Genomic DNA, 23,869 nt, shown 5'->3' on the forward strand with positions numbered 1-23,869 from the left:
AAAAACGCTGTTAACATGAGTGGACTCTGGTTTATTGTGCTGCAGTGAGCTGATGAGGGCGACGAGGGAATACGAGTGAGCATTAGTTTCCATCATTTCCCCGTTTAGTCTGCCATTCCTCTGACTTCTGCCTGCACTAATTGGTCTCAGAGCGACAGAGAACACGTCAGGTTCAGACCTCCATGTTTGCAGCTCAGACGATGTGGATTTAGTTGTGTTGAGGATTTGTTTTCTGACTAAAGGACATTTCAGATATGTGAGGAGTGTTTTTGAAGGACAAGAGCGTCAGTGACTCCTGAGGATAGACAGGCGTTTACCTGTGTGGGTGTTTCCCCTGATATTCACTGTGGTTTACCTGTGTCGTTATCTTCTAACATCTCTGATACTCAGACGATCTAAATGATCTAAATCCAGTTCATGAAAACCCCCTGTCTGATTTTTTTTTTTTTTTTTTTAATGGAGGTGAAGGTGGACTCTGGGAACTGGATGGAAAAGGGAGAAATTTGTCAAGTTGGACCATGTAAGAGTCAGTGGATAGCACCGGAAGTGAGATGATCTCACCTTCAAAATAAACCATTACATTTTTCTCTTGCTGACTCAAAAAATTGATTGTTAAATTAGACTTTTTATGCTTCATTTTCTCTGCATCTGTGTTTTACATCTTTTATTCCATATTTTAATGTAAAGCACTTTTAACACCCCAAAACTGCTGCTTGTGTTGCCCAGGAGAGCGTAAATAGGATGTAGGAAAATAATAGAAAAACATGAATTAAACCTTAAGAAAGAAAAGAAATGTAAATATTAGATTTGCCCACATTTGTACCTTTCAGAAGAATCTTGAATCAGAAACGTAGTTATTCTATTGTGGGTTTGTCTTTTGGGTTTATGCACTGAGAGCGTCAAACGAAGCTCATTATGAACACGTGAAACCACATTTATTGTCAGTAGTTGTGACCCTCGTAACGTCATTATTACTGTGTTGAAAAGCCTGAAACACACAGCAGGATCTTTATTGTTATGACCTACGTGGTTAAACGAAGCTTTCTGAACTCTACTGTCGGACTCTTTGTACTGAATTAAACATGTTTTATTTCAATTAACTGTTTTCCAAAACAACAGTGGTGGAAATTAGCACGTTTATGAAAGTACTGTCCTCAATAGGCTACAATTTTAAGGTACCTAGAAAACATTTTCTTCTACTTGTACTACACAACATTTTAGTAGGCAAATATGTTACATGTAAATCCACTACATTTATTTGATTATTTTACTCCTTAGTTTCTTTGCAGATTCAGACTAATAATACCAAATAAATGTTTTATTAGTTATAGATTACCATGTGCTACGTCTGTATTGATCCCTGGGTGGATATTCGTTTTGCACACTGAGTACTTTTACTTTTGGTAAGTATATTTCAATGCTAAAACTTTTGTACTTTTACTTCAATAACATTTTGAATGCATGACTTCCACTTGTGACAGACTATCTTACACAATCTGTGCAATATATTTTTAATGTACTTGTGCAACTGCCATCAATGCACTTTTTAATATATTTATTTAGTTTACTATATAAAAGAACAATGAGAATATCTATATGTGGATTCACTCTCAAGTTAAACCACCACTAAACATTACAGTGAAGGGAGTTTAGTTTTATTTTGCTCCTGTGTTTTATTTTGAAAACGAGGGCCGGATGTTGTGTTTTACTCTGTGTGTGTTTGTTGACCCTTTAAAACAGGCGCTGCTCGGCTCTGCAGCCACAGTGCAGCTCAGATCTTCCTCCTGCTCGTGTCTGAGGAGAAGCTGCTGGTTCCTCAGTGACTCCCACTTTCTGACTGACGAACATCTGCGAACATCTGCACTCAAAGTAAGTTTGGACTTTTACATTTATGACGAACAGGAAGTGTTGTTGTTGTTGTTGTTATTTTCTGTAACATCTCCCATGTAAATATTGAAACGTGCCTACTTTTATTATCAATTAGTTTCAGTCTAACTCGTTAACTTTTGCTCAGACTTCATGATCATAGTGAAAATATAGTTGCATCTCTTAAAGCCTCCAGCATCAGTTCTAAACATGCAGCCTGAGCTCTTCGCTCCTCCTTCTGGCATTATTTCATGTTTTCCCTTCATAAGTGCAGCACCCTGATTTTATTCCCCCGGCTCTTCGCTCTCTCTGTCTTATTTGTTTTCGCACTAAATTCCCTCAGGGAAATTACCTAATAGACTTTGCATTGCAAATGTTTTGCGTTACGCAATCAACTGCAAGGATACAGGTGTAATGTTGCCTCTAAGCAATCAAATCTATCTTTTGGAGGCAGTCAAAGAGGCTATTTTAACACCATCATCCCCATTTTAAACACAGTCTGAGCTTAGTTTGTACTGTAGATTCACAGTAGATGCATCTGAATCCTTTACTGTGCTCATCAGAGCATTCAGGTAATTATTGATGACACATTATTCTGGTTTTCATGGTTCAGCAGAGTCAGAGACACAAGTGTTAATCCACATTTCTGCTATTATATTAAAAAGCATCAAAACAACCCATGTTTAGTCCTTAAAATGAATTTATTGTTATTATTATTATCATTATTCTGCATCTACTAATACTACTGGTAATGATACTGCTACTTTTAATACTTCTACTACTAATATTACTACTACTAATGCTGCTGGTAGTACTACTGCTGCTGCTACAACCTAAAATGACTAGTCCATCTTTAAGTGAGTGATAGAGGTCATAAAAGCAGCATCTCTCTCCCTCTCTGTGTTCCTGCTCACATCCCTCCTGCGTCTCCTCCCTCCTCTTAAAGGCTGTACAGTCACACAGCCCTGCCTCCTCCGAACCTGCTGGGAAAGAGTATCGTTGGCCTCTGGATGTCTGCAGGAGCGGCCTGAGGATGGAGAAGTACGAGAAGATTGGAAAGATCGGAGAGGGCTCCTACGGCGTCGTCTTCAAGTGCAGAAACAAAGACACGGGGCAGATCGTCGCCATCAAGAAGTTTGTGGAGTCTGAGGACGACCCCATCATCAAGAAGATTGCACTGAGGGAGATCAGGATGCTCAAGGTAACAGGACATTATTTAACCACGATACCTTCAAGGTCCTTCATGTTGATGCTCTTGATCCTCACTGACGTTAACGTAGAAACAATCCAGGTTCACCAGTCTGTGGAAGAAGCCTGGGTCTCCCTGGAAACATCTGATACTGACAAAAAAAACAACCTGCTAATTGGAACGCTCACCAACGACTACTACTACTGCTAATACTACTACTAATACTACTACTAATACTACTACTACTACTACTGCTACTACTGCTAATACTACTACTACTGCTAATACTACTACTGCTAATACTACTACTGCTAATACTACTACTGCAACTACTACTACTACTACTGCTACTACTGCTAATACTACTGCTAATACTACTACTGCTACTACTGCTAATACTACTACTACTACTGCTAATACTACTGCTAATACTACTACTGCTACTACTACTAATACTACTACTGCTAATACTACTACTACTGCTAATACTACTGCTATTACTACTACTGCTAATACAACTACTACTACTACTGCTAATACTACTGCTATTACTACTACTGCTATTACTACTACTGCTACTACTACTAATACTACTACTAATACTACTACTAATACTACTACTACTACTAGAGCTTTCAATAATGAATACTCTGTTCTAATTTAGCAGTGAGCGACCGATTGTTGTCTCATAGTGACATAATGCAGATATTTTGTAGTTTGTCAGGACAATAGTTTGTCTGCAGAGCTCCTTAACTCATCTGGACGTGTTTTAATTCAAAATGAACCTTTTGTTGTTTATTGTGACCTGATTCCACATCACATGCATTCCAGTTTCTAATCCACAATAAACTTGTGGATTTTAACTACTGATTTCCTGACTTCTGACTTCTTCATGCTCCGTGATTGAAAACCGACCTCACAGACATTCAGGACGCAGCAGTGTAGTTAGTTATCATATCGCATGTATTCCGGTGTTTTGTTTGAAACACAGTCGTGTAGCTGTCGGTTCTGACTGAGCCTGAACGCTCCACCGTGAAGCAGAGCTGATGGGAGAGCGTGTGGGGTGATTTCTTAGAAAATTCAAGCTGTTTTGTTTCCGGTAATCATTAGAAAATGCTGTACTTCAGCATCCTGTCCTGCCTCCTGCAGCTCTCGGCTGAAGTATTTCAGTAGGTGGTGATGTTTTTTTTTTTTTCAAAGACAATTTACAGTGTCCAATTTGAACACCTATCATGTCTTTGGAGACAACCTGTTCGCATTGGGGGAGACTGTGTGGTTTGAATAGTTCAAATGATGATGGGTGAATGTTGTGTGAATGAGGGGTTGTAGCCCGTCGAACCAGTAGTGTGGCTGCCTCACTTGCCCTATGACCTCCTGGACTGTCCTGTGACAGAGGAAAATGGGGGGGGGTTGCCACGAACCCATGCTTAACAGTGAACTGGCTGGGAATTAACCCTGAACTGACTTATCCTAAACAGGATGCCGTTGTATGAGAGTTCCGGATGATAACGTGATGAACGCTAAAAAGACTGATAAGTGACAATGATGAAGTGATGGAACCCAAAGCTTGCCTCTGGGTAGGTGTTGTGTAAAAGGCCTCACAGTGACTGCCACAAATTAACAAAGGGCTTCTATCGACATATACGTTCTGAACTCTCTATGAACCGAGCGACCCCGTGGTCTCTTTCACTCGTGGACCCCTGAGGCCCAGGCCAGACTGATCAATGAGAGGAATGAGGGAAGTCTGTATGAACATTCTTCCATTTCTGCTATAAGTTTAAATGTGGTTAAAGAAACTGTCCAAAGTGCCCACAGATCAATTAATGCTAATTAATGTGTTATTTTGTCTAATGGTGTAACCCACATGTTCATGAATATCCAAGGATGACCAACTAACCAATTACAGCTTTTGAGGATGCTGCTTCAAATCCTGTGATAACACTGTAATTCACCAATGAGTGAGAAGACTCAGGAAGTCCATATAATTAATAATCTGTGTCTAATAAATTAGAAACTAACCAACAGTATATTCAATCCAGGTCTGTTTAATCTGTGTCATGTGATAATTAGAGTAATGGAAGTTAATGCAAACTTGAGAATGTTAAAGATTAGGTCATTGTGTGTCATGCCATTTAGGAAGTTATTTGGTAAAGACCTAATGAATATATGTATTGGAAATGAAATATCTTGATTCTGTATACCATGCAATGTTAGGAATGAAAATGGATTTGGAACATAGTGAATATGAAACAGAAATCTAATTTAGTAAGTCTAAACTTTTTAGTGATGACACAGGCGTTCCTCTGTCAGAGGAGAACACGCCCCTAAGATGCAGAGGATAAAACCTCTGTCATTGCTTAGCCCTTCTTTTCTGCTTTGCCGTTTTTATTTTTATTTTATTTTTATTTTTCCCTTTTAAGTTTTACTTTGTTACTTATAATCTTTGTGCCTGCTGCCTTCAAGTTAAACTTTTGTAGACCGTTCTTCTGAAGTTATAGCTGATCACTATGACTGAAAGTAAAACGGAGTTTTCTTAAAGTCCTCTTAAATACCACCTGAAACACCAGCCAGAACCAAGTACTTTTTGATAGCAACTCTCGTTTTTGATAACTCTGAACTGTTGCGTCTGAAACAACGTTTTCTTAGTGAGTTTTGAACGAGTTTGAAGCTGAGGCCAACATCAGATCCAGATCCAGCACCCTGCCTATTAAGAGCTGAATGCCGCTGGCTGTCCTGTAGTCCGAACGGACCGACAGACGCCACCGCCAACAACCAGCACATCCTGCTCCACCAGAACCTTCAAGTTCCTGAACCACGGTGCCGAGTGAACTGAGCCGACATCGCCAAGGCCTTCCGGCCTCCTGTCTCAGCCTCCAGAGAGAGCTCCTCTCTCTCCTCCTCCCCTGGAAACCTGACATGGACGCTGACAGCTGACCCTGCCTGTGTGACTGCGGACCACCGCTGGATGCATCGCTGCTGGACCAATATTTCTTCATAACAAGGTCTAAGAGGATCAATGCCACTGAGAACTTACACATTTAGAACTGAGACTGTTTAATGTTTAATGTTTAATGTTTAATTCTTAAGGTTAAAGACCTGAAGCCATCTGTGCTAATAAAATAATAAGTTGAATTTCCCGTCCAATGACGGGTGGTGCCCTATTGATACGAGAGCTTTTAATTAATTAATTAAATGGTAGTCAACCTGCTACATTATTTTGTTGCCCCAGTGAGAGGCCTATATCTCCTACATTATTATTGGTGCCCGCGTTGTGAAGCACCAATACTTCCTACAGGGTGAATGTGTAAATTATGCATAAATGATGTGTGAATGGGGATGTAATGCAAAAAGATGTTTTATTTTTTTTCAAAGACAATTTACAGTGTCCAATTTGAACATGTATCATGTCCTTAAAGTGCCAGGGGAACCGAAGCACTCGGAGAAAACACGTTATTACTGTGAATGGTGTGTGAATGATGTGTGAATGATGTGTGAATGATGTGTGAATGTTGGGTGAATGACGTATGAATGCTGGGTGAATGTGTGAATGAGGGGTGAATGATGTGTGAATGGGGATGTAATGTTGTGTGAATGGTGTGTGAATGCTGGGTGAATGTGTGAACTATGCATGAATGATGCGTGAAAGGGGATGTAATGCAAAAAGATGTTTTATTTTTTTTCAAAGACAATTTACAGTGTCCAATTTGAACATGTATCATGTCCTTAAAGTGCCAGGGGAACCGAAGCACTCGGAGAAAACACGTTATTACTGTGAATGGTGTGTGAATGGGGATGTAATGCTGTGTGAATGATGTGTGAATGTTGGGTGAATGTGTGAATGGTGTGTGAATGATGTGTGAATGTTGGGTGAATGACGTATGAATGCTGGGTGAATGTGTGAATGATGTGTGAATGTTGGGTGAATGACGTATGAATGGTGTGTGAATGTGTGAATGAGGGGTGAATGTTGGGTGAATGTGTGAATGATGTGTGAATGTTGGGTGAATGATGTGTGAATGTTGGGTGAATGATGTGTGAATGTTGGGTGAATGACGTATGAATGGTGTGTGAATGTGTGAATGAGGGGTGAATGGGGATGTAATGCTGTGTGAATGATGTGTGAATGTTGGGTGAATGTGTGAATGGTGTGTGAATGTTGGGTGAATGTGTGAATGATGTGTGAATGTTGGGTGAATGACGTATGAATGCTGGGTGAATGTGTGAATGAGGGGTGAATGGTGTGTGAATGGGGATGTAATGTAAAAAGATGTTTTTTTTTTTTTTTTCAAAGACAATTTACAGTGTCCAATTTGAACATGTATCATGTCCTTAAAGTGTCAGGGGAACCGAAGCACTCGGAGAAAACCTGTTTACATGGGGGAGACTATTTAAGCTGATACAGACATGGGTACAGCTGACGTAATGATTTCTACAGGGCATTATTCTCACTGACATGCTCTGCTGACGCGACGTTGTCACCTGGGAAGTTTGGTGAATGCTGGGTGAATGATGTGTGAATGGGGATGTAATGTAAAAAGATGTTTTGTTTTTTTTCAAAGACAATTTACAGTGTCCAATTTGAACATGTATCATGTCCTTAAAGTGTCAGGGGAACCGAAGCACTCGGAGAAAACCCGTTTACATGGGGGAGACTATTTAAGCTGATACAGACATGGGTACAGCTGACGTAATGATTTCAACAGGGCATTATTCTCACTGACATGCTCTGCTGACGCGACGTCACCTGGGAAGTTTGGTGGCTGCCAGTCACCTGGGAAGTTTGGTGGCTGCCAGTCACCTGGGAGGTTTGGTGGCTGCCAGTCACCTGGGAGGTTTGGTGGCTGCCAGTCACCTGGGAGGTTTGGTGGCTGACAATCACCTGGGAAGTTTGGTGGCTGCCAGTCACCTGGGAGGTTTGGTGGCTGCCAGTCACCTGGGAGGTTTGGTGGCTGCCAGTCACCTGGGAGGTTTGGTGGCTGCCAGTCACCTGGGAGGTTTGGTGGCTGACAATCACCTGGGAGGTTTGGTGGCTGCCAATCACCTGGGAGGTTTGGTGGCTGCCAGTCACCTGGGAGGTTTGGCGGCTGCCAGTCACCTGGGAGGTTTGGCGGCTGCCAGTCACCTGGGAGGTTTGGTGGCTGACACTCACCTGGGAGGTTTGGCGGCTGCCAGTCACCTGGGAGGTTTGGCGGCTGACAATCACCTGGGAGGTTTGGTGGCTGACACTCACCTGGGAGGTTTGGTGGCTGCCAGTCACCTGGGAGGTTTGGCGGCTGCCAGTCACCTGGGAGGTTTGGTGGCTGCCAGTCACCTGGGAGGTTTGGTGGCTGCCAGTCACCTGGGTAAAGGGATGGTGGTTCCTCTTTAATCTCTGGGGCGGATTGGGCAGTTCGGAAGATTTTTTTATTCATCCAAGATGTCATCCTTTGCTTTGTAGACTTTGTTGCCTTTTGAAGCAGCAGAGTTGTTCCTTGTAGTTCTTTCTTCAAATTATGCACCTCCACAACTTTTTCGTTAAGTAACTTATTGTAACAGCTTCTAGTCTGGCGCAGGTGCTCAGCTCTTTTCTTTAGCTGGTTCTGCTGGTTTTTTATCGTTATGGCTTGAACTTGCTTTTCTTTAGAAGCTCTTTTTGCGTTCTTTAGAGCTCCTATCTCCAAATATTTTTCTAGAAGTTCTGTGTTTTTGTCGTCAATGGCGATCTGTAATTCAAACACCTTCGACCTCAGGACCATCCTGTGCTCCTCTGAGTTGTGGAGCTTCACCGTAAGTCTTTCCAACTCACCCCTATATTTCTCTTCCCGTTCTCTAAACATCTCTTGCCAGTACTCGTTCTGCCTCTTGTTTTGCTCCTTAATTAAATTCTCCACCAATTTTTCACTGGATCGTTGGTATTCTTCTGTTAACTTCTGCTGTTGCATGGCAGCACCGACTTTGTCCATGCAAGATGACATTATCTTTTGCAAACTCTCATCCTTTTCCCAAAGAGCATTCTCGAAAATTCCTTTTTCCATGGCTCGGCGAGATTGTTCTGCTGCCTGGTGATTCTTTTCTTTTATCAATAGGACGTTTTGCCAGTGAATTTCCTGGTCCTTAAGTTTCTTATTAAGCATTTCGATCTCCTGCGTGAGCATTTCTGTTAAATTCCTGGGCTGCATTGCCTTAACTTTCACCACTTACCTTTTACTACTTACCTTTTACCACTTACCTTTCACCACTTACCTTTTACCACTTACCTTTCACCACTTACCTTTCACCACTTACCTTTTACCACTTACCTTTCACCACTTACCTTTTACCACTTACCTTTTACCACTTACCTTTCACCACTTACCTTTCACCACTTACCTTTTACCACTAACCTTTACCACTTACCTTTCACCACTAACCTTTCACCACTTACCTTTCACCACTTACCTTTCACCACTTACCTTTTACCACTAACCTTTCACCACTAACCTTTTGCCACTAACCTTTCACCACTTACCTTTTACCACTAACCTTTCACCACTTACCTTTTGCCACTTACCTTTTACCACTAACCTTTCACCACTTACCTTTCACCACTTACCTTTTACCACTAACCTTTTACCACTAACCTTTCACCACTAACCTTTTACCACTAACCTTTCACCACTTACCTTTTACCACTAACCTTTCACCACTTACCTTTCACCACTTACCTTTCACAAGTCCGTCTCTGCAAACACTGTAGATCTCAGGTCTGTTATACTGAAGAGGTGAATGGAGAGAAGGTTCTATAAGATCTTTGTGACATCATGTGTCTTTGAAGTTTAAGCTCCGCCCCCAAAATTCAAAAGTAAACATGTGTGTTTTTGCACATTTACAACATAGATACCTTGACTCAAACATCAAAACATTAAGCTCAATTAGGACATCACTGCTATTACTTTTCTCATTTATAATTTTAAATATTCAATATTGTTTGGCAGTTTTGCTACATTCAAATGAACGTTTAAAACTGACACATTTTGTGGAAATGTTAATTTATTTTTTTTAAATCAACTCTTTCCTACTTTGACCTACAAACTCTGAAAATGCTCCACATCTTTCATCACATCAAAGATGCTCCACATCTTTACAACATAATAATGCAACATTTAAATCCCAAATACATAAAACATTCAACCATATTTGAAGTGAAAATTTTCAGCACAAGTCTCTATGAGGCAAAGAGTTCACAGCTGGAGGGGAAGACGTCGTTGCTAGATTGTCGAGTGGCTGTAAAAACATCTCTTAAACTTGCTATCGCTCTAGGAATTTTCACTCCACATACATAGTTCATATATAAACATGTAGGAAAATGTGTGCCAGTTGCAGCATTACACTTTTGGTCCTTTGAGCCCTCGTGCAACAGGAGCGCCGACCAACTGCAGCACTGACTCCCATACTTTTCTAACCTGCTCCAGTTCGCTCATTTTGGACTCTAAAACTGCTGTTTTCACATGGCGTGCTCAGCAGGGTGTCCTGTCTCCATTCATATGAACATTTAGATAACACGAATTATGGTGTTTGAGCTAAAAGCAAGAGGATGAGAGGTCAGACTGTATTATTCTCACTGTCTGAGCCAGGAGGAAACATAACAGCTACCATCACCACGGCAACGCTTGACTGCAGTCGGGAACACACAGCTGAAGTTTGATCTGTTCATACAGACTCCATTCAAACCTTAAAAAGTTCCACATCTTTTAATGCAGTATGAGGTTTGTTAACCTTTTAAATCCTGTTCGTACTGAGATCTGTTCCAGTTTAGTCTTCATAGTCCTTCAGCTGCTGCTTCTTCTGCAAACGTGAGCGTCAAGCCATCAAAATGGTGACTTTTTTATTCACTTTTTTAAATTCACTCCACCCATTTCCCACTTTTCCAACTCGTGCATATCTCTTCAGCAGATTCAGTTCAAGCTACCAATCCAGTTTAGCATTAGGCTTTCAACAGCCTGCATTTACTGTTTATTAAAACCATAACCTTTTAATTACATATGTACATGTATATTTTAAATGTAAACATGTTTACAATCATATATCCAATAGAAAGTGTAGAAAGTTTAAAAAATGCTAACTTTTTTTGTCATGGTCAGAGTTCAGACAACTCTCATTTTGCTGGAAATACGATGTAATGCATGTAATGTGTGTAATGCAATTAATGTAATGCACAGTCAAACAAAATCCTATGATGCAAAAGATCCTGCATTTAGTGCCATGAAACACATAGTCTTCCTTTTCCGTTGTGCAGCCGGCAGGAAGGGACACTGCAATTAATTCTGCAGACAGACGGGTTTGTAGCTTCTGCACAGAGAAACTCTCACTCAAAGGAGCAGCGTTCAAAAGAGCTTCAGAGGGTTGTAATCACACGAGGGAAATGAGAAACTGTGCAGCCTTTAACTGAAAAGGCTTTGGCATCAGTTTAGCATCATTGTTCCGGTTTGTTTTTAGCTGTTTGACCACAAGACAAATATTCTTGTTGATTAATTATTCTTAAACTACTAAGTGATTAGTGTTGCCTGCCTGACAGAGATGTTGTCAACGTGGAAATAAACAACAAAAACATCAACGACAGAACTAAAATATTAAGTTTCTCCTGTTTCTTTTTAATTCTATTCTCAAGTCTGTTCAAACCAAAGTGCTAAAACGTGTTTGTTTTATGTTTTATGTTATCAAAGATGCATTGGTGTGATTGTTGGTGGTTTAATTAGTCATGCAGTGGGTGGGAGTGTTAGTGGCCTGCTGGACACCAGGAGCTCATAAATAGGACAGGACAGAGACAGGTTGTCAGGGGCAACAGCATGTTTATTACCATCTGTTAACAGTTTAGTCTGTTTGATAAGCTCTCTAAACAGCTTTACTAGTTTACCAGGTTTATTGAAACTGCGTTTGTGTGGCTGCTGCTGTATTTTTTCTGATAGTGTGCAAGATTTACAAAAGCTCTGTGAGTGCTGAGATGTCGTTTTCTCTGTTTTGTGTCTCTGCAGCAACTGAAACACGCCAACCTGGTGAATCTGATCGAGGTGTTTCGGCGTAAACGGAAGCTTCACCTCGTGTTCGAGTACTGTGACCACACCGTCCTCAACGAGCTGGACCGTCACCCCAGAGGGTGAGTGTGTCTCTAGACTGCTGACAAACTTCAAGTGATTTTGATTACTTTATGTTGTATTTTTTTTAATAAACAGGTCAAAGCAGTATATTAGACAATATAAGTCAAAGTTAAAATCAACTAACATTTTCAAGTTGTAACACTTTCGGTTTGGCTTTACCAAAAATGATAATACGATGTGTTCGAATAATTTCGAACACATCGTAATTAAGTTATTCAAGTTTTTGTTTTACTTTTGTGAAACATAGTTGTCAAAACTAATCTCACTACCAGGTCCGCTGAGCATCTGTTCAGCAGCTCAGACGTCTCATGACAAATACAACGACTAATGTAAAAATAAGAAATAAAAATAATTAATAGTACATGTCATACATCCCCAGCCCCCTTCACTGTCCTACAACAGAGAAGAGCAACATCAAATCAATACATTTATCAAGAAACAGCACGTTTACAGGAAAACTGGTTTTCCATCAGAGGCAGGCCTGGCCGGTTAAGGAAACCCTTGTAATATGGAAGATGACAGCGTAGATTAGATATGTTCTAAGTAAGGGTCCCAAACTTTGTTCACTGAGGAGTGTAGCAATTGTTTTGAGAGTTTTAAGGACCTCTTGTCCATGTCTGCTTACGGAGCAGCCTCCAGTAGAGCTACTAGACGGATGATGTGGTTTTGTTGCTCCTGCTGTTTACCCAAATGAATGATGAATGTGATTTCACACAAATTTGACCTGTCTCAAAATATGTTGGTTTTATTCTGTCATAAAACAGCCCACACATAACACACCAGTCCAAATACTCGCCAGAAAACACAAAGGACACAATGTAAAACATGTATATTATATACTAAACTAGATTACAAAGGGCATATAAAACTGAAGCAAAGCACTGACATTGATAGTGAAGAAACATTGTCACTAATATAATGATAATGATATTATAACCAATCCAAGTGATAAAGGTGTTAGCAACTTGCATCAGTAATGCAATAAAAAAAAAACATTTATATCTATTCAAAGTCTTTATTTCCTGAATTATATGAAATGAACACACAGCTCGGTGTATTGTACTGACATAAACTCTGTCACAGTGAGAGGACGAGAGCATAAATCTGAGTAAGGTGGCTTTAGATTAAACAAAGTGCTGTGTACTTTTTATTATCTCTACTTTACACGTAAAGCACACCGGACTCTGTGCTTTGTCCAGCTCTGATGAGCACAACGCTCGTCTCCCGGGAAGCTGACCTGCTCGCTGTGGAATGTTTACAGTGATGCTGTCCCAGAATGCATTGCAGCGCGGGGAGCTGGAGGGACCCTTTGGGCTCGGCCACATTTCATACAGAGTGTTTTAGCTGTCTGTTTTCCCCCTCCTGTCCTGGCCGGTAGCCTCCTGGACACAGAGGGTTCAAAAGAAGAGAAAACAGAGCGGGGAGAAGGGGCGGAGATTGTTATTAATTGCCAGTCACACGGCTCGATTTAGCCATTTCCCCGGCAACACTGATGGATGATGGTCTCTGAACCAACAAAGCCTCAGTGTTGAACATGTGAGGCTGCTCACTGTCCTCCACAGCTGTCTGAGGGGAAAGACATGTCTGGAAAACAGAGCTGGGCAGAGGAAAACTTGAGATGATGACAGAAGTAGACTGAAAAAGCAGAGCAAACAAACAAAGTCATTCTTCTATCCATGCTGCTTTTATAAGATTCAGCTTTTTAGCCAGATTAATTCATTTCTTGAACTACAGTCCAGGCTATAAAATATGTTGGATGTATTGTCCTGAGTTTGTACAGACATTCAAGGTCCCCAGAGGATGAACGTGACTGTGCCACCATCACATTCACATTTGTGTTTTTACGAAAAGTCTCAACAACTACTTGACGGATTGCCATGAAATTTAGTTCCTACATCAGGATGAATCGCAATAACTTCAATTGGATAATCAGATTTTTCCATCTGCACCATCATCGGGTCAAAATTACAGCTGGTCCAAACCTGCAAAACTAGCACTGATGATGTTCCCATCAGCCTCAGCTGTACCTTAGTGGTTTAGTAATTAGAAGTTATTAGCAAGCTAACACTAAACTAATACAGTTGTCATGAAATGCTCATCGTTCGGGCAAAAGAGGGAGAAGACACAAATGCTGAAGGACAATTTGATAAATAAAATAACACCATAATGCATGTGAGTGTAGGGCGAGTGGATCGTGGAGTATGTAGGTGATGCATGCTAAAAAGCAGCTACACAGGAGGGATGGTTACATGGTAAACATCACTGCCAAACATCAGCATGTTAGCACCGTCACTGTGAGGAAGTTAGCACACTGACATTAGCATTTAGCTCAAAGCAGCGCCGTGTGCAGCCTCCCAGAGCTGCTGTCATAGCTGCAGACTTATTGTTGTTCCAGTGTGTTTTGATCACTTGAAATAATCATGAAGCCTTTAGTTTGTTTTGAGGGATCACAGACAATATGTGGGTTAATCTGGACATTTTTCAGTTAATTTAAAATTCTTTATTGCAATAAATTAATCTATATCTTTGTAAATCATCAGATGTTTGGCATTTTTCTTCCTTTTTAACCAACAAGAAAACAAGACAGGCGTCTCAACTGTCTAATTTTCACACACAAATGTTGACACATTTTATATTTTACAGTATGTGTGTTGTCTTTTTTGGATGTGAATCTACAGTGTGAGAAGAATTTAAATCTTAGCTTATATGATGAACTAATTGGAAATGTTTCTGGAGCTTTCAGCCAAATGTTAATGGCCTTCATCTACAAATGGCATTCACTTACTTGAAGAACTGTAAGTTTTTACTTAGTTGTAAAAGATGTGCTAAGAGTTTGTCGCTCTGCTATTTCCAAAGTTACTTAAAACCATAAAGCTCAGATTTAAACGGACTATTTTCTGATGATCACTTAAGGGATAAAATCAATGAATGTTTTTCAGCCGATCACGTTGATTTCTTCTCTTACAGTGTTCCAGAGCAGCTTGTAAAAAGTATAACCTGGCAGACACTTCAGGCTGTCAACTTCTGTCACAAACAAAATGTAAGTGGCTCCGTGCACAGTCTTTTTCTATTTGTTCTCTTCCTCGTCTCCTCAGAATATTTCCCTGTTGTCAAACTTTCCCTTCGGCTTGTTTCTGAATTCCTCCGGTCTCCTCCCTCCTCCAGCTCCCACCAAGCCGTCTGCTTTATGGCTCTTTTTTAACAAGAATTCCTTCCCCTTGGCTGACCAGCAGTTAATGTATCACTTAGACACAACAAGTGCTACAAGGCCTCCTTTTTAACAGGGTGGCATGAAGTCCAGAAGGCACCGTCTCTCTGCTTTTTACTGTTTCTTACACGGCCCCTTTATTCTGAACACCGTAGGGAGGTTTCAGCACACAGTTTAACTGTTCTGTCTCTGTTCCTGCAGTGCATTCACAGAGACGTCAAGCCGGAAAATATCCTCATCACCAAACACCAAGTCATCAAGCTGTGTGACTTTGGCTTCGCCAGGATTCTCAGTAAGTTTTAGGACTTAATCAACAGCTGTCACATATTTGGCAGCGCCCCCCGGTGGACGCTGCTGTCCGTGCATGTTGCTGTCAGAGCTGAGTGTATCAAGACTGCCAGTGCAAATGTGTTGGTGCTAAAGCAGCTCAACTATATTTGGTTTTTTTTCCAGCCGCAAACCCAGAAATAGTCTCTTGTCTGGTTAGAAATACCTCACGGAGATTTATTGATCGGTTAATAAATTGTAATATAAGTGCATGATACTCATAGTCTTGTAGTCTCCATAGGCCTCTTAGATATGAAGTAAAAAGGTCAGGAACCTTCTAGACAAATCTGAGCGGTCACAAGATGATCAAAAGCCTAGAAAAGAAGAATGGGTTATAGTTTGGCTTAGTTATTTTGCTCTTCCTTGCTTTTTTTCTAAGACAAGGTGATAGATTTACCTCTTCAAGCCAGATAAATATTGAAGTATAACAATCTGTGAAGTGAAAATTGGTCCAGCTGCTCAAAGCTGACAGTATATAATGATTTAGAGCATCATGGACACTCTAGCATCTATTCTATTCTAGATTAATACTGAATACAGAAAGTGTACAAAGGATTTTAAAGGTGTTTTTTATTGTACATTATATAAGAGGAATAAATATTTGATAACATTAGACTAATATTTGTATCCTCAACACAAAACTAAGCAGAGCGTTTGTGGGATTTGTAATAAAAACTCACCTCCCATCACGTGTTTGTGTGTTTTGCGCCATCAGCTGGTCCATCTGACTACTACACAGACTACGTGGCGACCCGGTGGTACCGGGCCCCGGAGCTGCTGGTGGGAGACACTCAGTACGGCGCTCCGGTGGACGTGTGGGCCATTGGTTGCGTGTTCGCTGAGCTGCTGTCGGGGATCCCTCTGTGGCCCGGGAAGTCTGACATGGACCAACTTTACCTGATCAGGAAGACCCTCGGTGAGATCGATCTGCCGCTGCTCTGAGGGAATAAAGAACTGTGCACAGCAGGGGGTGATAACACATTATCATTTATTGTCTTATCAGTAGAACAATTTTATTATTTTGAGGAAACAATTCACACAACTGTTAAATGTAAAATAACAACTCTAAACTTTTCCCAAAGTTCTGACTCAAACTGGCACAGGGCTTTATGATTATTGAGGTTTATTGATTTATACACAATGAACATCAATTAAGCATTAGGCATTAAGTTTGCATCACTTTTAAACGGGTACATTAAATATGTCTAAAATCAATCATAAGGATTAGATTAGGGGCTTTTGTACTTTGGATATTTGAGCTTGTTAGTGTTTTCAATGATCTTTGTGAATAAAATACAAAAACAGGGTTCATATAAAGTCCTGAAAGTCATGTGGAGTTTCATCAACACAATCACTCGTGAACCAAATAGCTGGCAATGTTTCCCAGAACAAGATGAAAAGATGAAATTATACAGTATCCTTTTAACAAAGAAATGATGTCAGTCTACATTTGTGTAACATTTGTGTATCTTTCTCCTCCCGTGCAGGAGATCTGATCCCTCGACACCAGCAGGTCTTCAGCAACAACCAGTTCTTCTGTGGAGTTTCCATCCCAGAGCCACAGGAGATGGTGACAAACACTCTGCTCTCTCTGCATGAGCTCTTTTTGATTGATGCATTCTTATTGTATTCAGAAACTGTTACCATTTGGTACGTTGTGAGTTTTAATAACTCAGCACACAGAGGTTAGATAATGAAAAGTCAATGGTGGAAAAACAAGAGAAAGTGAAATGAATTCATTCAAGCAGCAGAATTGAAACATGCTGAATCTTTGTTGGTGTTTTATCCCTGTAGGAACCTTTGGAGCAGAAATATCCAAATCTCTCACATCAAGCTCTGAGTCTCATGAAGGTAACTCTTTAATCTTCTTTCTTTAATCTCACAGTTTGTCTTGTACTCCAGAATCACAATCTGAACACAGTTCTAATAAAATACGCACACTTTGTACAGTACATTACATTACATACATGTTTGTGTTTGTTGTTAGGTGATATATAGCAGGGGCCCACAATCTGAGACCACATTGAAAATCTCTAATATTTTCATGTAAACCTGGAAATAATCAGAAAGTTTGAGGATTCAGAAACATTTAGTGCAGAATCTTAAATATTTCCTCTTAGTTTAACATGTCATAATGTCTTGTGTTTCTTTTCAGATAAACGTAAAAACATTAAAGGTTTTCAATGTGGTCTCAGACTTTTAGACCCCACTGCATGTATGTCTGAAAAACTTATGACTTATATTTTGAAAAACTTTCATTCATTCATGTGACAGTAAATGAGAAACTGTGTGTTCTCAAATAACCAGAAGAAATGCTCCATCAGCCTGTTTTGTTTCACTAAATCTTCCTGACAGCTGCTGCTAAAAAAGGAAAAACAGGCCTTCAGCTTCTAAACCTCCACTGTCTTCTGTCTCCTGTTGCCCGTTTTCACGGTTTAGGGTTGTCTGAGGATGGACCCGTCCGAGCGGCTGACCTGTGAGCAGCTCCTGCAGCACCCGTACTTCGACAGCCTGCGAGAGAAGAGCGAGAGCACCTCTCGAGAGCACGACCGCTCCGGCAACAAGAGGATACGCTTACCTCGCAAACACCTTCCTCCCGGGGTGAGCACTCTCTGTCCGGAGAGTAACGACTGGACCTAAACACACACGATATGCTACTAATATGTTTTTAAATACTAACAACAAAGCTTCCTGTTTAGTGTTGCCGACTATAAAACTTCTGCAAAATATGGAAGCTCTCACGTTAACGGGCTGGTTTCCGACACAGATGTGTTTTAGAATAAACTACACCTGTTTTCAGTTCGTCTCTCAGTTCAGTTAAATTTTACAATTCCCCGTCCTTTCTAATGTCTACATATCAAATAATTGTACCCATGAAATAAAGCTTCATTGCTGTCAAAAGTGGCCCCAGAAAATGTATTTTGTCATTTCTTTTTTAGAATTGTGTTTATTGGTTTTCACTTTTACAGAGTTCAAATAACAAAAGAGCAAAAAAAGAATAAATAATCAACAGAGGATTAAAAAACAAACTAAAACACTTTAAAAGTTTCCTCTATGCAGAGTGTTCCAACTTTATTTTATTTTTTCTCTCCATCCAGTATTTGCCACAGCTGACCAGCAGCAGCATCTTTCCAGCTGTGGACAATAAAAAGTACTACAACAACCTGCGCAAGTTCAACTATCACCTGCCGAACATCTAAAGCCGCTGAATGAAAAACAACACCGACACCGTCGACAAGCAGCGTTTTCTGAAAATCTCAGGCGATGGATCTCACGTTCAAGAGGATTTAACCACTTTTTAAAGTTTATCACGTGGCGTGTCGCTGTCTCCTGACACCGATGTCAGGTCTATGCACCGTTCCCTTACATGTGGACTCAGACATGTTGGTTTATGTATGTTGCCGACTTTTCAAGCTGATTTTGTTGTATTTTGTATAGACGTGTGAAGACAAGGAGCGTCTTGCTGCTCTGCTCGTAGTCACTGAGTAGACTGAAGGTAAAACTGCCTTGCCTGGTTTGCCAAATGTATTTTTTATATAACGATGGACTCTGTAAGAGTGATTTTTAGTAGCGAGTTTCATGTTTCATCGTCTCTTGTAAGTTACGACGCAGGACACAAACTTTTTTTGTCACGCTTTAACGACTCATGAGCATTTCTGAAAATATTTATTGACGTCAGGAGTGAACACAGTTGTAAACATTCCCACATTTATTAGCGTGTAGCAATAACACCACCACATTGTACTGATTATCTCTGGAACTTTGGTGCTATGGATGTTCACAGCCATCTGTCTGTCCTCAGATACTAGTGTACAAATGCCAAATTAATCTAAAGAGAAATTATGAAGGCGAATCCTCGAAATCTTCAGCATTTTCACAAGTTATTTTCTCTGTGTACCCACATGTGCAGTAACATTTACTATTATATGAATATTGAGATGACAATAAACTACTGAATACTTCATTCTATCAAGAGAAACTCAACAGTATAAAGTGCTTTAACGTTTCTCTTTGCTGGACTGTTTCTTTGATCATATATTTAAAGCTGAAAAGTGACACATCCATCTGAATATTTTCCCATAAAGTCGGACCTTGCTGCTGTTTTCCACGCTCTCTCATTTGAGACAGACTTGTTCTGTGTCCGACACCACTCCCTATTTACTACAACGTGCTCTACATTTACCCTCTGCTGTGTCCTCTGCGTCTAAATGCTGAGCGTTTAAATACATCCACTATATAGCTCCCTCAATGTATCCACAGTGGAACAAAAGAAATAGTGTTCATGGCATGTGCACTACTTTCTGCTAAGAATCCCAAGATGCAATGCTCCACATTTTAGAGATAAGAGAGAACAGCCGTCATGCAGCTCTCCAGCTGACGGCGATGACGTAAAATGACAAAATCTTCAGAATAGTATCTGTTATAAAGGGAGTGATTTCAGACACAGACTAAATGATTCACATGTAACTGAAGTTGAAGGATCTTCATGTCGGACAATCGATCACCTTCATGCTCCAGACTGGCCTGCTTTGAGATGAGGTCTTTTATTTTGAAAACCTTTAAAGGATGTCCATATTTTGCATTTATCTAATACAGGAAATGGTTTCTCAGTCAGTCCAGGTCCAGGTCCAGAGCTATTTCCAGACGTGGTAGTGCCGTCTGTAATCTGTCGACTGTCGTGTGTTTGTCTCTGATCCCGGGAAGATCACTGAGAAAGAGATACTCCAGATTCCTGGAATTAAAACACAATATGAAACTAGTTAAACACTCAAGGTTTGAATCTGTGTCATTTAAACATCATATTTCCTCACAAAGAAACAAATCAAAACACACAGAAACAACTCGCCTTTTTTTTTTAGATAATAAACCCTCACCTGAGTTTGTGCAGGGCGATGAGGCCCTTATCGGTCACGTTTCCACACGACACCACCTCCAACATGTACAGACTCTCCTGCAGATTCTCTACTGAGCTCAACTTCTCCAGGCAGGTGTCTTCAATATAGATACACTTGCTGAACTTGATTTCCTCCACATGTTTTAAGCCATCTGGAAAAATTAACACAAAAACAGCATCAGCACAAAGTCTATGGATTCAATTTACATCATTACGTCACAGCAGAATAAATCTGTGTGCAGTCTGGCATAAAAAAAAAAAGGTTTGGAGTGCAGCAGCCAACAACAAGGTCAGAGACGGTGCACTATGTGTGCTACACCCGCTCGGTGTAAAACATCCCGGTCACTTGCGTCACTTTTGGATAATCAGTCTGGGAGAGGTGCACTTTCACCCTCGCCTTTCCTTTCTTGTTAACACAGCGGGGAATCACTTTCAGGTCAGCGGTCGAGGTCAAGCTCACGTTAACATACTTGATGCAAAATTTACACTTTCTGAACAAAGCTTCAATCTTTGATTTGAACAGGCTAACCTAAACCTAAAGACTTTAGTGATCTCCCGACTCTTCATCCCAACAGGTCACAAATTTCATCACGACCTCGTAAAATTTTTGACTGAAACACAGGATGTTGAAAAAGAAAAATCTGGTCTCACTGATTCCTTATTCTTGGAAAAAATAGTTCCAACATTTTGCCAATTTTAGAACATTTTTAGGTCAAGTTATTGTACAGCTGCTTGTATTTAGATAACATTTAACATTTGAGATATTTGGCTTCATCTGTTGAATGAAAAAGGGATTTATTAGAAGTCCAAAGTAAAAAATATATGTGAAGTATGAGATGGTGACACCACTGAAGCAGCATTACTATAAAAAATGTCACATTTTACTCATCTTTCATCAAGACTGGATTTAGTTAGAAACATGGACTTTCCATGTTCAGACCCTCAAACTGTACTTTTATTTGACCCACTAATGTAAAGGACCTTCAGTTTCACCTACCCGACAATGTGTTTTCTAGCATGTCAGGAGCATTACAGCCTCACTGGGAGTCCGACTATAGTTTAATCCTGTTAAATCAACATTAAATCTATGGGCGAGCATGACCATATGGAGAGAAATGGAAATGAGTGGGATAATTCACAAGGACAACATCATGATATTGTCCACAGTGTAACACTGACCTAGGTAGTCAAACCCTCTGTGCATGATGCAGGAATCAGTGGCATCAATCCCTTGGATCTTGTATCTGCCCAGAGGCCCAGTTGGCAGTCCGTTGTAGTCGTTATGCCAGCGTTCGAAACCTTGAAACCTCACTTTGGCACCACATCTGAGCAGCCACTCTGCTGCAGCTCTGTCTGGACCAACAGCTTGGATCCTGTCGTGGTCCACCCTGAGGGAAGATCAACAAACACTCAAAGTACGGGACAAGTTGATGGCGTCATGTGATCGGTCACATTTGGTTGGTGCAGAGACGCCAGACGAGAGAAGTCAAGAGGTTACACAAGATAAAGTCCAAAGGGAAACCTGCCATCTAGGCCAGTTGTTTTAACCTCAGCAAATCACCCACTGTTTGTTTATTTGGTTATTCATGACGTAAAGAACCACATTTGCTGGTTGTATACTTAAGAATTTGAGGCTTTGTTTGATCCCTGACCTGAATACTTTGAGGTCTGTTGGTAAACCTAAATAAACAAGACTAAAGGGGACAGTGGATTCTGACAGCTTGTGATGGCCATTGTTTATAGTTTCTGACATTTTATGGACTAAAGTCTATAAAGTATTGTGAATATGAGATTATATCATTTGGAATTATGGTTTTCATAATGTTGTAATATAATCTGGATGTCATTTGTGTAAAGACAACACGAGTGGGACAGTGGGACATTTCTCTGACAATACATCAGAGTCATATGGTGAATGTATTCTCTTCTGTATGTTACTGTCATATTTTGCCCATAAATCATCACCACACTCTCACTACATTATCAGTCAGGTTTTCAAGTTCAAGCTATTTGTCATTCAAACTGTAAAAAAAAAAAAGAAAATAGATGATGGTGCACCAAACTGCAATAAATAAATATATAGATGTGTTTAAATACAGTGAAAATCCAGGAGTAAAAAAAAAGAACAATATATCAGAAACAACAATCAATCCATTGAGTCAAATACTGTAATTATGTACTCAAGTATTTCCATTTTAAGCTACTTAAAAGGGAAATACTGAGCTGTTCCACAGAAAACTTAGGGTGAATATCTAACATGACATTTTTCTTAAGGGTTGAACTACCAAACATTTAAATTATGGCAGTTAAAATTAACTCCACCTACAACATTAATAATGTCCTAACAAAATACTGTTATTGTACTAATAATATGATTATATTACAGAAGCATCACGACAAAAAGGAGCCTCTACACTTGATTTCAGTTACATTTTGAAAGTAGGCCAGTTACTTGTTAGTTATTTGTACCTGTGTTATTCCACCTCTGGTCCATCCCACATGGGACTACAAGACAACATCACTATTTCACACACACCAAAGAAAGGATGACCACATTATAAAGTCCACCTATATTCTTATTCATATAACATTTATAGTATTATTTAGAGTATTTTATTTTATTTTATTTTTACTTCACAAAGAGATCTGAATAATTCTTCCACCACTAGCTAGTAGAGTGAAACAGCACTGCAACACATTTCAACAAAATCTGAATTTGATAATCTTCATTCCAGTATAATGTTTTGAAGATAAACTATATCAAACAGCATGTGTGTTGAGTGCTGTGTCAGTATCATCTTCATCAGTTTATAGATTGTTATCAACAAGTACAACACACAAAAGTACAGCCTTATTATAAACATCTGCAGACTAATATTGCAGACTCACTTGTTGAAAACTGCATTGAGCCACCCCCAGAACTGTCTGCGGCTCCTCTCCCTCTGACCCACAGCGGACTGCACTGCCCTCGATAAAAGTCTCATATCTCAGAGCTGCAGAAAAAACAGAAACAGCAGAACAGCAAGTACAAACGGCCTGCTGTGTTCTTACTTTAAAACTGGAGAGGGAAAAAACAGCGACTGAAACTGCGACACAGGAGGATTTCTCACCTGTCCTCCAGCAGATCAGACTGTTTACATTTCAGACGCGTCCATCTTGCCTGTACCCTTTGACCTAATGACGTTGTCTCGTACGTGCCTTCCCATTGGCTGTACGGAATTACGCAGGACGTCGCTGGGGAGGGGGCGTGATCATGTGTCGTTTTTCAGGGG

General features: G+C 40.3%; 2 protein-coding genes across 2 annotated transcripts; one reads left to right on the forward strand and one right to left on the reverse strand.

Annotated features, from left to right (window-relative positions):
* The first annotated feature begins 2,859 nt into the window (after positions 1–2,859).
* cdkl1 (cyclin dependent kinase like 1 (CDC2 related kinase)) lies at positions 2,860–18,918 on the forward strand. Its single transcript, XM_070842396.1, has 9 exons — positions 2,860–3,067; positions 12,046–12,167; positions 15,136–15,208; positions 15,578–15,668; positions 16,419–16,619; positions 17,191–17,273; positions 17,498–17,554; positions 18,143–18,304; positions 18,802–18,918. Exons 1-9 carry the CDS (start codon positions 2,900–2,902, stop codon positions 18,901–18,903), a joined length of 1,059 nt encoding a protein of 352 aa, XP_070698497.1. The 5' UTR covers positions 2,860–2,899; the 3' UTR covers positions 18,904–18,918.
* Positions 18,655–23,762, reverse strand: dmac2l (distal membrane arm assembly component 2 like). Its single transcript, XM_070842397.1, has 5 exons — positions 23,708–23,762; positions 23,487–23,590; positions 21,777–21,985; positions 20,578–20,749; positions 18,655–20,435 (listed from the first exon to the last, which is right to left on the reverse strand). The coding sequence occupies exons 2-5, from the start codon at positions 23,579–23,581 to the stop codon at positions 20,315–20,317; spliced, it is 597 nt and encodes a 198-aa protein (XP_070698498.1). The 5' UTR covers positions 23,582–23,590; positions 23,708–23,762; the 3' UTR covers positions 18,655–20,314.
* Positions 23,763–23,869: the final 107 nt, after the last annotated feature.

This window comes from Pempheris klunzingeri, chromosome 13 (genome assembly GCF_042242105.1).
Source record: "Pempheris klunzingeri isolate RE-2024b chromosome 13, fPemKlu1.hap1, whole genome shotgun sequence".
Classification (NCBI taxonomy): domain Eukaryota; kingdom Metazoa; phylum Chordata; class Actinopteri; order Acropomatiformes; family Pempheridae; genus Pempheris; species Pempheris klunzingeri.